The sequence below is a fragment of the Calidris pugnax genome, unplaced genomic scaffold (assembly GCF_001431845.1).
Source record: "Calidris pugnax isolate Ruff unplaced genomic scaffold, ASM143184v1 scaffold127, whole genome shotgun sequence".
Classification (NCBI taxonomy): domain Eukaryota; kingdom Metazoa; phylum Chordata; class Aves; order Charadriiformes; family Scolopacidae; genus Calidris; species Calidris pugnax.
The window spans coordinates 31,930-46,777 of NW_015090883.1; the positions used below are offsets into that span (position 1 = coordinate 31,930).

General features: G+C 41.4%; 1 protein-coding gene across 1 annotated transcript; it reads right to left on the minus strand.

Annotated features, from left to right (window-relative positions):
- Positions 1-762: 762 nt before the first annotated feature.
- On the minus strand, positions 763-14,743 carry GMFB (glia maturation factor, beta). Its single transcript, XM_014947037.1, has 7 exons — positions 14,640-14,743; positions 11,912-12,008; positions 11,307-11,356; positions 10,297-10,346; positions 9,146-9,228; positions 7,242-7,315; positions 763-4,706 (listed from the first exon to the last, which is right to left on the minus strand). The coding sequence occupies exons 1-7, from the start codon at positions 14,640-14,642 to the stop codon at positions 4,635-4,637; spliced, it is 429 nt and encodes a 142-aa protein (XP_014802523.1). The 5' UTR covers positions 14,643-14,743; the 3' UTR covers positions 763-4,634.
- Between the last annotated feature and the right edge of the window lie 105 nt (positions 14,744-14,848).

Sequence of the window (14,848 nt, forward strand, 5' to 3'; positions counted from 1 at the left end):
CAACACCTTGTACCACAGCCCAGAGGGAGGTTGTCAATTCCCCAAGGCTGACTATTGGCCCCCAGAGATATATTTTGAGAACTACAAGTCCTTTTTCTTGCTAAGCTGCAGGAACTACATTCCGATATATCTGGCAGTTCAGGACTGCTCTTGAGGAACACCAAAGGCTTCATCTCAGATCCCAAGGAAACTCCTTTCTTCCTCCAGTAGTTACAATGAGCCAACGACTGCCAGCAGAACTGTACAACTAAGTTCCTTCGACTCCTTCAAGCTCTGGAGTCTCCTTGACAACTACACTAACGTTGCAGGTGCCAACTGAACACTCTATGTTGTATTTCACAGCTCCAGGTTACGCCAGGAGCTGTGACCTTGTGGGAGAGGTGCCACCTGGAAGTCAAAGCTGCATTTCAGAATGAAAACGAGCCCCCCACGCTGTCTGGCAGCTCACAGAACTCACACACTCAGTTCTGTGACACAAAGGTGCAAAGCAGCGGAGGAGGACGGCAGTTATCTCACAGGACTCCACCAGCTGCTGTCCTCTCCTCTCCCTCGCCGCCAGCCTTCACAACAGATGGCAAGAGGGATTATTTTAGGCAGAAAAGCAAGTGAGGGAACACATTCAAGACTGAAGACCATGCTACAAGTCCAAAGCGAACTCCAGAAAGCTGAAAAAAAGGAGAAAAGTCATACCTAGTATTAACAGTTCTTCCCGTCAGACACCCTAGATATGCTACTTAGCAATTAAAACAGGGCAACAGAACCTCTTAATTAAACATTTTATTTAAACCAATACAAGCACCATGCTTAGCAAAAAAAGATTTGGTTTAAAGTAAACATGCAATGTGAACTAGCAGAGACTAAACAGCATATGGAAGTTGTACTGGTTACTGATAATTTTCATGGAATTGCCAAATTCTCCAAACTGGCCGTGAACCTCTCGCACCTTTTGCCACCCACAGCGCTGGTGCCAGCCCTGACGTGTCACAGGACACAAGTGACAGAGTCTGGATCACGTAACAAAAGCAGGGGTTTCACTGTGCCCCTTTTCCCATGCCATCACCCCCGGATACCCCAGTCACTTGATGTATGGTATCAAAAAAATACATTGCATGACATTTCCTTTTTTGAGTGCACTAGAGCGAGGAACCGAACTCCCCTGCTTTTGCGTGTTTGATTCAGAGCCCTGTTCCCAGTTGAACATTGTTTCTGGACTAGCTATTTTACAGTTAAAGATACAAAAAAAAAAAGTAATTCTGGTACAAACACATAAGATGCTCCTTTGGAGAAGTGAAAAGGTGTCAACACCCGCATTATTGCCTCCTTTGATAGATCAAAACAGCATTCATGATACTAGAAACACACTTGAACCATCAAATAACCAGCATTTAATTTTTTTTTTTTTGTTAAAAATATTCAAACAATACAAGTCCATTTCATGGGCTGACATGCAAAGTCATGCTTTAATTCAGCTTACCATCAATTAATAGGATTACAAGAGCTGTATCCCAGCCATCTATTCAATATTTAAACAAACCAGATTAATTGTGGCAGAAGTCTCCCTTTGAGAGACCTTTAACTCCAGGCCAAGGATTTTATGGCCAACTTACTAACTCCTGAAAAATAGGAGCTTACAATGGAAAATGCTGACTCTCAGACCTTTAGCTACAAAGGCTCCCATAGGTGGCATTAGTTACTTTATGTTGTCCTTTAGTTTGAACCCTCTTCAGAGATGTGAAAATTCAAGATGGATGTATGATTACAGATGGGCAACTCACTAGTGAAGCACAGTCAGAACATACTGGCCTTCTGAACACAGACACATCCGCCTCCCACCAATCATCAGGGGGAAGCAGTATGAAAAACACAGTTCTAAAGATAAGGTGGGAAAAGTATGGTATGAAAACAAGTATTATCTGTGCAGGAAAGATTGTAACATAATTAATGTCTTTGTTTAACCAAGTATTAGCGCTACCTGTATCTCAAGAGCCTAGGGCAGTAAGCAGCAGACAGTTGTGTCAAAACACTGCATTAAAAAGGAAACCACAAACAAGCCTAGAACAGCAAACATCCTCCTGTGCACTCATTCTCCAAGTACCTGCACCTGCTTCCTCGCTTCCACGGCTCAGAGAGGGGAAGGAGGTACAGCTTCCAAGCAAGGCTGTTTGAAGAATAATACTGGTGGGCTGAGCAGCATCAACATCCCCTTTCACAAAAAAAAGTGGGGTTTATAATACTCTCATCAGGATTTGTCTGCTTCCTCCAAGACTTGAGGGGCAGCACCCAAGGCAGGAAGTCCTTAAATGGAGGCAACAAGATCATCTGAAGTGAACCGAAAAGAACTCAGACTGAAGATACAGTCCTAAGTAGCATTATTTTCTTGGCAGAAGGTGGAGCGATCCAGAGATGAAGAATCAAATTCAACCATTTGACAGCAGCAGCTCCTCCCTTCCCCCCCCAAGAGAGACCAGGCCCCTTTTAGAGTTATTTTTATCAAGACCTGCACGAGCAGCAGTTGGGTGCTGGCAGCCCACCAGTGTACAAAGTACAATGACAAAGATTATTAATCCAGTTTCCCCCACTGCAAATCAAGATGAGCGTTACAATTGGCAGCTTCTGTCTCACACTGTACTTTGACACGCCTTACCTTTAGCACTATGCCAACAAAACAACATTCTTGCTGTTTCAAGACTATTCCTTAAGCCAAAGTCTTATTTATACAATGTTTGTCACAAAAGACATTGGTTTTATTGATCTGCAGTACAGAACCATCAAGCAACAGCTTCATAATCAACTTTTTTTTTTTTTTGTCCAGGGAAATGAAATTGGTTTTCCAGTTCACTACGTTAACACAGAAATTTGATTTTAATTACAAGCATTTCTTTCCTGCACTGAAAGATCAATTTAATTGGATCATACTAATGTATTTTGTATGTAATGTATGTAATGTATTTTGAAAAGCTCGTCTCAAGTCAGATTTGTATAGAAATAAATGAGCAGTAATATCAAACTAGAGAAGAGATTTACCAACACTGAGGACCTCTGCAAATGAATTCCTTGTGATCTTAAGAGGAATTAGTGTTTAAACACTAACACAACATATGTTTACACATGAAAAATAAACCTTCTTTCAGCAAAGGTTTCACAGCATGAAATACTGGCCTCCAAATTGAACACTGCATCCCTCCTCCCCAAACAGATTTGTTAGGGCAGCTGTATTTTAAGGTACATTATCAACAGGAAGCTGCTCTTACGCAGATATTTGTTCAGTAGCACAACAAACACTCATGAGCAAGAGAGTGAGATACTGTCACATGAGTACTCCTTTTGCCACTGCATGGGCTGAACGCATCCCACATCAGACAACTATTCTATTCAATATAAAACAGACCTGTAAAAAGACCGGTCATTTATAAAAGTTAAATACTATTTTCACATTAGAATTCTTGCTGTTTCAAAGAGATGAACCGTTAAGTAAATGAAAATCAAATTATCGCTTATGCAAAAAGCTTTATCTGGAATGTAAATTTGACCAACAAGCAGTTAAGAAAGTTAGAGACTGTAATTAAAGTACTCAAAAGCTACGTGTGGCCAACTGTTATAACAAAAGAGATATAAATCATTCATTATTATGAAAAGCTTTAACCTCCTGACTCCTACAAATGGAGTAGATGACTGGAATTTCAAAGAAAATGAGGTTAGCTTTTTTTTTTTTAAAACAGATGTCAACTGCAACACCAGGCACTAGGAAAAAACGTTACTTGGACTCTTTAACAAAGATTTTACCAAATTTGTAGTAAGTGGCAGTGTAAAATTCTCAAGTCATTTTAAAGCTAACAAATTAAAGGCACACAGTATTACCAGGTGTTCATATAACAGGAAATGAGCAAAGAGGTAAACTTCTTAACAGTGTAATAAGTTATATACGCGGACATCTGGTATGAGAGTAACCAGAGTTGTAATTCAGCCCTTAGTTATCACCTAGATCCTGTAAGACTACGCTAGCATGAGAACTGGAGAGTCAAAGCTTCGCCCTGAAATTTAATAAGATTTACTCAGTCAACTAAGGAATTGCTGGAATGACAAAAATTAGTTCCAAGAATTTGAGAAAGTTCACGTGGACTCGATGGAAAGTTAAAAGGATGGATTTGCTGTACAAGGATTTTTGTCTTTTTAATACTAAATGCTTCCAGGGAGTAGTTTTCAAAATTGAGAAGATATTAACTCAAAAAGTCTGAGAAGTAAGTGACAGTACACAATTTCTGCTTATAAATGGCTAGTATATGTCATGAGGATGCATTTGTAGCTCAGAAAAAGTTAGCGTCAGCTTCCAAATTATGTTTGTAGATAGTTATAAATCCAGAACTGAACTATTTTAGTTATAGAAATATTAGTCACAAGAGTGCAAAAGGAGTCCCTGCAGAGGAGTATTCCCTTTTAACAAGTACAAATAAGGAAACACCTGCAAAGGTTTGTTACTTCAAGGAGACAGACCTGCTATTCTTTGCACAAACTTTGCACAAGAGATATACTGCAGGAGACAAGATGTAAATACAGTGCATTTTTTAGATGTAAGTATTCATGTCTGGTTCCAGTATTATCAGGATGGTACATAAATACTTAGTACAGAGGTTTTCTTAATGGAAGAAGCCCAGTTTCTCACGCAGCCATTCTTCAGTTAGGTCTTCTGTATTTCTTATTTCAAATACCTAAACAAAATTGCATTGCATGAATTCTTCAGATGATAGTACTTGAGAAGGGTAAGCATAAAATGCAATCGGTATCTTTTTACGCAAGTTGGGCCATAATAAACCAGTAACCAACCTAGAGTTTTCATGTGCTTTCTTGAAAGGATCACTTAATATCCTCTACTGACATCAGTGGAAAATAGTAAGACTAAGTGGCAAGGAATATTACTAACTTGCATAAGAATTCCATAATTCCTATTTCTAGACTTCGTTCTTCTCCTTTAAGAATATGTGAGAACAGCACATGAACTACATTTTGAAGTCACTCTGAAATGGCACCATCTCATGGGTGACAAGATTGTCTATTTGAAAAATACAAATTAATTTAACCTCTGGGCTGACTTAAACCCAAAGCTAAGGAATTTTACAGAGTTAAACAGAGTTACTCCTTCTTTGAACTGAAATAAATACATAGTATCCAGTAAGATAAGTTCTGTAAGAAAAAGCCCAAGATACCTCAATAGAAAACTTGCAAAAAAAGCAACCCCAAAACCACCAACCCAAAGCTTTGTGGAAGCCTTAAACCTTTAAACAGCCTTGATGCAGAAAACAAGACCGAAGACACCAATATACTCTTTACATTTCATATGGGCAAGTAACTGGGTTGTGGTTTTTTGCCTCTCCCTTGAAGAGAGCCTGTTAATTCTGTATTGCTAACTGGAGTCTTTGAGACGCCCACAAATGGATCATCTTTTCAGAAGAATCAGGTGAGTAATTTTAACAAATCCACAGGCCTTCAAAAGCCGCCTCCTAAGCAATGAAAACAAGAAAAATCTTCTAACTGGAGATTGCTGTTACTATTCTGACAATACTGAAAATAAAGCCCCATTAGCACTAAATGAGTTTTCTGCCCTTCTAACTATACAGAGTACATAGATGCAAAAAGCATGCTCAGGCCAATGGAATGGATGGGCTTTTGCAAGACTCACAAAACAAGCTTTTCAGTGAAGCTGCTGTTTGGAATAAACTTCCTATTTAGCCCTGTCCTCAGCCATGTTACCATTTTAATCTTCTTCAGTAAACAATTCAAGATTTCTGTCTTTTCTTCCTCATTTCTCATCTCTGCTGGAGTGAGCTCTAGACACGGCTTCTTGTATTCAGGCAGTGATCCACTACTATCAACTAATACTGATTTTTTTTTTATTTCAAGTAAAAAATAGGGGGGAACCCCAAAATTCAGTTAGGAGAACAGAACAGCTTAACAGAAGCCAAGCTAACATGCAAGGGACGGAAAAAATAAGAGGATTCGGTTGAGTCACATGCAGAAATCGCACCAGGAGGAAGTCACAGCATGAGCCAAAATGAAACATGGCTCAGTGCGTGGCAAGAGTAAAGCACATTTGAAGAGCAATTAAGCAACCCGAACTGCAGACAGGCTATCTTCTCCAGCTTCAGAAGGAAGATGATCATGGACCTCTAGATCCACTCCTAGGCTTTCATTCAAAAGCCTTTCAAATTGAATTTCTCTCACTTGAGAGGCGAGAGTAACTCCAATACATCCAGTCCCCAGGTTTTCACCTTTTCCTCATTAACTCTTTTCACTCACTGAAAACTGCCTTCCTCCCCAAGGAATTCTTCTTTTCTATCAAAGATGCCAGAGTTCTCAGGCCTCTAAGATGCAGTTTCAGCAGACTTAAAAAAAGATTTCTTGGGGCTGTACTGATTACTTCCACCATCTTCTGCTTCCCTTCTATTTATTCCTTTCTAATGTAAAACTTGATGTCTACTTTAAAACAGAGAGGTCCTTTCTTACAAGGTCCAGCTAGAAAAGGCAGAATTTCACAGTTCTCTTATTGCCCCAATATAAATTTTTAATGGGATGTCAAAGTACTCAGTCAGGATAAGAAAGACCAAAAGGGAACGGTGCTGTTGGGGAATGGTGAAGTCATTTCACATTGTATGAAAAACCTGAAGTAAACACTGACTCTATTTAACTTTACTGGTTGAAACTGAAACTTTAAGAAATCTAAGTGCCAATTAAGTAGAGATTTCAAGGATCTCCAAAATGACCATTAGGTGGCAATTTAAAAAATATTCATACATCTAGGCCTAGTGAATGCAGTGATTTCTTCTGGTCTCAGTACTGGAGAAGACAAACACAAGAAGATTTAGAATTGTTCCACACTTTGGCACATGCTACTTATTCTGAAGGGGATGTTCTGTGAGCACACAAATCCATGCAGCAAAACCAGTCAGCACCACACCATACTAAGACTTCAGTCTGTTCTTCCCATCAGTAAATTCATTCTCCAAAGTAAAGACATCCATCCTACTGATGGACATCTCTAGTTTTAGAGAACACTGTTCTCCCTGCACCCTAAAACTCCAGAAATCCCCACCTGTGCTCCTCTCTACAGACTTTCTAAACCAGAATCTATGCACTCTAATTACAAAGCCACACAACACCCTTCTTGCGATAGGTTCAAGCAAGACACAGAAGAGCTTTTGCAACCTGCATTTAAGGGGGAAACAGTTATTTCAACTAGTCAATTATACCTTAGTGAGCTCAGCTGTCTGTACAAGCTTATTCTTGCTTCCAGCATACATCATCTGCTGTTCAGGCTTACATCCTGTAGTTGTGTGGAAAAGAAAGAGGTTATTTAGTTAGTTCGACTGCAACACTTCAAAAATAAGATTTTTTTTTCTTTTTTAAAGAATCCAAACTGAAAGCTGAAGTCCCCATTCAGAAGTGACCTATTTCTTTACATACATTATCATCCTTGCTCTTACTTTCGTATCTAGTACTTGCAAAACATTTCCAGAAGCAATAGTTGTGCGGGTTGAATTGGTGGTCTCAACTTGTACCTGTGTTTCTGCTTAAAGCTAACAGCAAGCACTGCAGCAGTCAAACTTGAATTTTTTGAAAGAGAAAACCTCAAGGAAAAGAAAAAAGGCTTTTCGTTATAAGTTAGGCAACTAAGAAGTTGCTTTTCTTTAGAGTTAAGCAACTTAAGTTTGGAAGTTTCTAGATGAGAGTACTTTTAAATCTTGCCACCCATAAAGAACACTAAGCTCTCTTTCTCCACGAAGTACTACAAGTCTACCTGCTTTGCTATTTCAGGGTCTCCCAGGAAATTTCTTACTGCTGTTCTAACTCACAAAAGATCTGTCCTTCAGAAGAGAAGTAACACCCATAATATTCACTCAAAATTCTCAGGTACCTACAGAGAAATATGCACACTAGCTGCTAAACTCTTTTACCTAGTTATTCTACTTCTGAATAATGAAGGGTAAAACAATACAATCAGTTTATCTTCTTCTAGAGGATAACAAGGATAATCCAGTAATACCAGCAAGCTACCCTACTACAATTCAGAACACAGATGGAAGCCACAGGAGCAATTCAGCTCTGTAAGTCCAAATCCAAATGCAGCTTATTTGGCTTCTATTAAAATTACACAGTTCCCTGTGCAGGTGTTTATGTTGAGGGCTGCTGTGACACAAGCAGAGGAAGATATTGCTCTATATAAACTTGGCACAATCTAAGATTACAGTCTCTTCCTCCTTGAACAGGTCTGTTCACCCTGCACTTTCACCTGCCCAGATCTGGGTTGTGGAGCCCTCCTTTCCTTCTTTTCACCCATAGTTGTGACAGCCTTTTCACATTACAGCACTGTTTGGAGGCATCCTCTGCTGCTGCCCGTCGCAGCTAGGCCCCCTGGAAGAATCTCCTCTCTAATCCCATCCTAACCCTTTTACAGAGTCCTGTTCCTTTCATGGATAGACATAGATTCCCAGGCCCTTCTGAGAAGGAGAGGAATTTCTTCCCACACTGTCACTAACATCCGAATAGCAAAATGGACAGAGCTGAAGAGAAAACCTTGGGAACAGAAGTGGCATCTTCCAGCCCTCTCCTTGCTCATTTCCTGAGCCTTGTGTGGTCACATTTTGAGTACTTTCTAAGATTTGAGAGGGTGACAGGAAACATGTAGGGTGCAGAGTGCTCCAGAGTCCTTTCCTTTACAGCAGGGTGTTGCTGCACACACCACCATAGCAGGCAGGCACATTTAGAAAGACACACCTTTTGGTGAACTATGCAGGAACCTAACATTGCTTTTCAGAAAAAAAGAAATCTCTTCTCCCATACTTCCTAAGTGCCCTAAATGTAAACCCCAGAGGCAGTGAAAACCATTAGCAAATAGGGAGATCTGGGCAGATGGAAGTCTCACCCTTGTCATGGTAGACGGTGAAGATGGAGCTAATACACTAGAGATTCCTTTCTGCCAAAGAAGGTCTCCAGATAACTTTATAGTGCCTTGCTTCCTGTAGTGGCATAAGCAAATCTAGCCTTAAGTATCTGAACCTCTATTCAAGCATTAAGCACTCCATTTATCTTCCATAGCAAAGAACATTCCCATATTTATAGGACATAGTAGCTACCATTCCCAATGTTCACTCACCAACTGGACTGGAGAAGATAAAGCACAATGGATAAGAAACTCTTCCATCTTCATGCTGATACTTGTAACTATACACAATAAATGTTTTTTCTGAGGTTAAAGAAACTAAGAAAGCAATGACTTTATTAGGATATAAGCCTCAGTTAGCAGAGGTTGATGCAGGCACAGATAAATCTCACGTTCTAAAAGATGCTTTAAATTTGATAAGTAGTCTCTCTGTTCTCCTTTTTTCATTTCCATATTTGACTTTCAGAACCGACCCCGCCTGTCTTTACCAACCTCTGCCACAGCCGGGTGTGAGGGCTGTCTCAGTGAGCTCAAGTCACCCTTTTATCACAAATATTCCTCTCCCAGCTTTGTAAAAAGACTTCCCACACCCACCAACACATTTCTGGCTTAATGAAAGCCAAATTCTTTCTTTGCAGACTAAGCACTACATTGTTTCAGGTGTTTTGCTGAATTTGAGCTCAAATTTGAAGTAGGACTCCTGCTTTATAGCCTCCTACTGCACTACGGTCATGAAAGGAAAAGATTCAGCACGGCACATGGAATAGTGCCAGCCAGCTTTGGAGGATAATGGAGGCAGAGATTTTCTTCACTTATAACTTAAGTACCCCTCTTATTTCATTTCATCTAGTTAAAGAATAATTTACTTCTGCCTCTTTCCCCCCCCCCCTTTTTTTTTTTTAAATACAAGGATTCTTTCCTAGATCCCATGCCTACAGCACTCCCAGAATCAGTAACTGCAGCAAAATAGCAAGGGCCACATGCTGAGAAAGTACCAAAACAGATCCTAAGTTACACAGGCACTTTTCTATATTTAGAAGTAGCCACATACAAAACTGGTACATTTTACTCACTTCTTTACATTAACAGCCGCGTGGCTTCATTTTACTTCCACAAACATTATACAGTCTAAAAAGGAAATAAAATCTCAGGAAAGGCTTGAATGTGTCAGTCATGGTTTCAACAAGTGGGACAACCCTTCAGAGCATCATGAGAACTGATCCCTAGGTTATCTCACAAATAAAATATCAGTAAAGTCACACTACAGGCAAGTATTGGCCTAAAAAGGTGAAGTCCAACTCTGAACATTTTGAACAGCTTCCAGGAGTGAGTAAGACCAAATGCCAGCAGCACATGAAGGATATCGAGGTTGTCTCTCGGGCAGCTCATCTTTTAGCTCATCAGGAGAAATACCCTGGTAACATTAAACACAAGCAGTATTTGAACAAATGATCTTGTACTTGAAGGTACACTATGAAGGCTAAAGCAGAATAATGGAACAGTGAAACAGCTGTAGGTTAGATGTACAACTACAGTTGAACTGATAACGATCTCTCCCACAAATTACTAGAGCAGTTCAGGAAAACTTGTGCGCTAATAGATTACTATGACTAAATACAGAATTAATGTTAGCATGAATAATCATCCCTATTTTAGGCATAATGAGTTTAGAAAACATTTTTGGCTCTGGTTGGATATGCTGGCAGCTACTATGCTTTTCTAACTCTAGTGCTAAACAGAAGTAAGCAAGCACACACCAAAAAGTATTTGTTAAAATCAGCTACATAAATGGTGTTTTCAAACAATTCAGTCCTTCCTCCTTGAGCAAGCAAAAAAGAGTCCCCATTCTATTCAGATACTACATTAACTTCTACATTGTAGGGAATAAGAGCTATGGTTAATGCTCAAATCCCTGGGAAGGATTTAATTTTGCCCTATGTACCATTAAGAAACACTACACGCTGGGCTGACCTTATTATGCCACCTATCAAATTTAGAGTCTGCAGAGGATTAGCAATCCTAGCTTCTAATTGATGGCAGATCAGCTCAGAGTCAAATATGCAGATCTACGTGGAAACACAGCAGAAATCTCTTCAAAAAGCCAGCAGGTGCCAAAGATGCTTTTTACATAGTTGTATCATAACAGCTTCAGAAGAACTTCTTTTGTGCAATTAATTAGTCAACTCAATTGCTCCTGCATAGTTCCACTATTAATAGTGCTGTGCTTTACATGCAGAGTGACCATGCATTTAAATAAGCTCATGACCCAAATTAGATTAAGAGTTTGATAACAATTTGAAACTAAGGCAGTACCTTAGAGACAACAATACATTGCAGGCTGAAGATACTCTTATTTACAATTCATTTAACAAACCTCATGCTCCTCATCCAGTACCACCAACTGCTTATCCTTGTCGATTTTCACTATAAATCAAAATAAAACATAGATCAATGTTTTTTCAACACATTCACACATTGTGTGCACAAAGCTTTTTAACATTTCCCCACAAGTATACTCCTTGTGCTTCCACTCTGCTTCTTCAGTCTAAGCCATGACTTCACAAAATCACTGAAGTCAAGAGAAGTGCAGAGTCACAGCACTGTTCATTGCAATATGCTCTTCTCAAATTTCAAAGACAGAAACGTCAAAATCCCCTACCCAAAGGGTACAAAATTTACAAACTCCAAATGACTGTGACTTGACAACATTTTTAATACCATTTTACAACCAGTGGTAGATTCCGAGATGCAATTCTTTATAAATACTCTACTAAGAGCGGATGAAGTCTTGCATCATAAAAACAGTGTTGCTTTACTCTTCAAATTATAGGCAGAATTGGAAATACTGAAGTTCATACAAGAAACAGCCTCTTGGCTGCCATTTATCTGTTACAGTAGCAACACTACAGGGGAAGGAAAAGAGGAGATAGGATTTTCTGCAAGACCTTGTGATTTTTGTCAGGCATGTTTTTAACTTACTTATAATGGCAGCATTGTTGGTTTCTTTACGAAACCGGAATTTTCTCAGTTTCTCCACCAGGTCTTCAGCAACATCACAAACCACCAGAGATTCACTCTACAAAAGGGAAATGGCAGAGGGGAGGGAAAGATAAATCTTTCTAGTAAACCAGATAAAAACCCTCATGTCACACATACGCATGCATAAACCCTACTAAAATGAAAATGCATCCTGCTTCAGAACATACACATAAACTAGAAAAAACACGGATGAAAACGGTTTTTAAAAGCATGATAAAAGAACACTTATTAGTTTTAATAACTCTCCTCAGAGCCACAGAGTTAACTAGAAATATTTTACTAGCTATTCCTGAAATAGGATTATTCTCATAGGCCTTAGAAGTAAACAAATCTTACGGTTCTTTTGTCAAGACAAGCCCTGAAACAGGGAAACCCCTCAGAGTGGCAGTAAAATGGCTACAGGAATTTCAGCATTTAAAATAATAGAAGCTATTATTAGTATTTCAGAAGAATACAGAGAGTAATCAAGGGCCACTGATTATTTTTACCTGCAAAAACATTAACTGGACTTTTGAGATTTACACAGAGATTTTAATCAAAAAGCATTGCAAGCTTTTCCCCCATGCACTTGTACATCACTAACTCCAAGTTTGCAGAAGAAATGTTCAGATAACATATTAGTCATCACACTGAAGATGAGGAAGGAAATGATTATTTCACAAGGAACCATGCAGGTTATCTTCCACTACACATGCAATTTTTTAAACTGTACCAAGCCAACCACTGCCGTTTCCTGAACAACATTTTATACACACAACCTCTATTGCCACAGTTAAGAGATGCATGCCAGTTAGACAAAGAAAAGTTCTTTAACATCTCCAGTTTATTCATATTATAGCACTGGTAAATTCCTAAAGCACCAAGGCTTTTGTGCCAAAACAACTGTATGACAAGACTTCTTTGAAAAAAATTTGCAAATAAAAAAAATCAATTGCACGATTACCTATAACAAACTCTACTAAAGAGCTGTTTAACTGAGACAAATCACTGCTTATTATTTAAACCCTGAGTTCTTTTTCCTCACATTCAACATTGGCTTGTTTGTGAGAATTTCCTCAAAAAGCAGAGCTGTGTCTCTCCTTCCCCACTTTCAAAATCACCTTGGAAATACCCTATGTTTGTTGTTACTCCTAAAAAGAATTCTACCTTGACCAAATTCTGGCACAGAGTCTCGTGCTTCTGCTTCCTTTCAACAGCTGGAGAGGAAATCAGGCTCTGCTGTGACAGGACAGGTCAGGCACTGTGTGTGCAGCCCTTGTTATTTTCCTGGTTTCCCCGAAACTTTAAAGACTGTTCTTGGCTCCCCCTGATCCACGAATGTCATTAATACCCACTCTCCTCCAGAAACCAGGGCTGCATTTTAAAGCTGAAGTTATATATTCTGTATCAAACGCTCTATTCTGAAGGAAGAATTTCTCCCAGTGCTCTGGGCTCAGCAGTTTCCTCACATCTTCCAGCAGGCACTGTAGGGTAAGCAGTTCATAATACCTGTGCAGCCACACAAATATAAATCTTTAAAAGAAGCTGAACGCTGTGCCTGCAAAATGCATGGTGACATCAGATTCAGATCATCTACCAGGGCTAAGCTGCCTCAGCGGCGCTTGGTTTAATAAAAACTAAAGAAAATCAAGCTCAGAGACAGGAGGACTGCACAGATAGTGGGCACACCTGCCAAACAGTGCAGTGGGGGTGGCTGCCTGTTAACCTCAGCCACCATTCATACCAACATTATACTTCAAGATTGGCCCTTCAAGAATGGGTCCAGCGGAGGGCCACGAAGATGATCAGAAGGATGGAACACTTCCCCTGTGAGGACAGGCTGAGAGAGCTGGGGGTGTTCAGCCTGGAGAAGAGAAGGCTCCAGGGAGACCTTATAGCAGCCTACCAATATCTGAAGGGGGCTACAGGAGAGCTGGAGAAGGACTCTTCGTCAGGAAGAGCAGCAATAGGACAAGGGGTAATGGTTTTAAATTGGAAGAGGGGAGATTTAGATTAGATATTAGGAAGAAATTCTTTGACTGTGAGGGTGGTGAAGCACTGGAACAGGTTGCCCAGAGAAGCTGTGGCTGCCCCATCCCTGGAGGGGTTCAAGGCCAGATTGGAGGGGGCTTGGAGCAACCTGGTCTGGTGGAAGGTGTCCCCGCCCTGGGCAAGGGGGTTGGAATGAGATGATCTTTCCAGTCCCTTCCAACTCTAACCATTCTATGACTTTCAGAAGCCAGCGTAGCCGCCTGCCCAAAGGCTCACAATTTCCTTTTTCAAACAGCCCTTTCTCCGCTCCCCCCCTCACCCCCCGCAGGGCTGCCACCGCCCAGCACAAAAACAACCGAGGAGGTGCTTTTCCCGGCGGGGCAGCAGGTGAGCCGGGCACTACCGCCGGGGCCGGGCCGGCGGAGCTCCTCAGGGCGGCAACCTCCACCCCCATCCCGAAGGGCACCGACCGGCCCTGAGGAGAGCGCTCCCCGGCCCGGCCGCTCCGAAGGCACCTGCTCCCCCCCTCACAACTTCCTCCCCGGCCCGCCGAGCCCGGCCACCCCCTCCTGCCTCAGCGGTGGATCCCCCACACGAACCCGAGGAGGCGGTTGGGATCCCCCCCCCATCCCCGGTACCGTCCCATCCCCGGTACCGTCCCATCCCCGTCCCCTCAGGCGGCGCGTGCTCCCCTCACCATCTTGCGCGCGCGCAACCGTCCGACCGCCGCCGCCGCTCGCGCGCCAACAACGGAAACCGCCGCCCGCCGCCGCCGCTGCCTCCTCCTGACTGGGCTGCGCACCCCACTGCGCCTGCGCCGCCCAGACCCCGCCCACCGCATCTCCCCTAACCAATCAGCACCGCCCTCCCAGCCGGGGCGGGCAGCGCCCCCTCCCGCCTACGGGT

Coding starts and splice junctions, on each gene's coding strand:
- GMFB (XM_014947037.1), bottom strand. Junction 10,347..11,306: donor TACTGGATGAGGAGCATGAG/GTTTGTTAAATG, acceptor TAATGTTACCAG/GGTATTTCTCCTGATGAGCT. Junction 9,229..10,296: donor CTGCCCGAGAGACAACCTCG/ATATCCTTCATG, acceptor CTCAGAAAAAAC/ATTTATTGTGTATAGTTACA.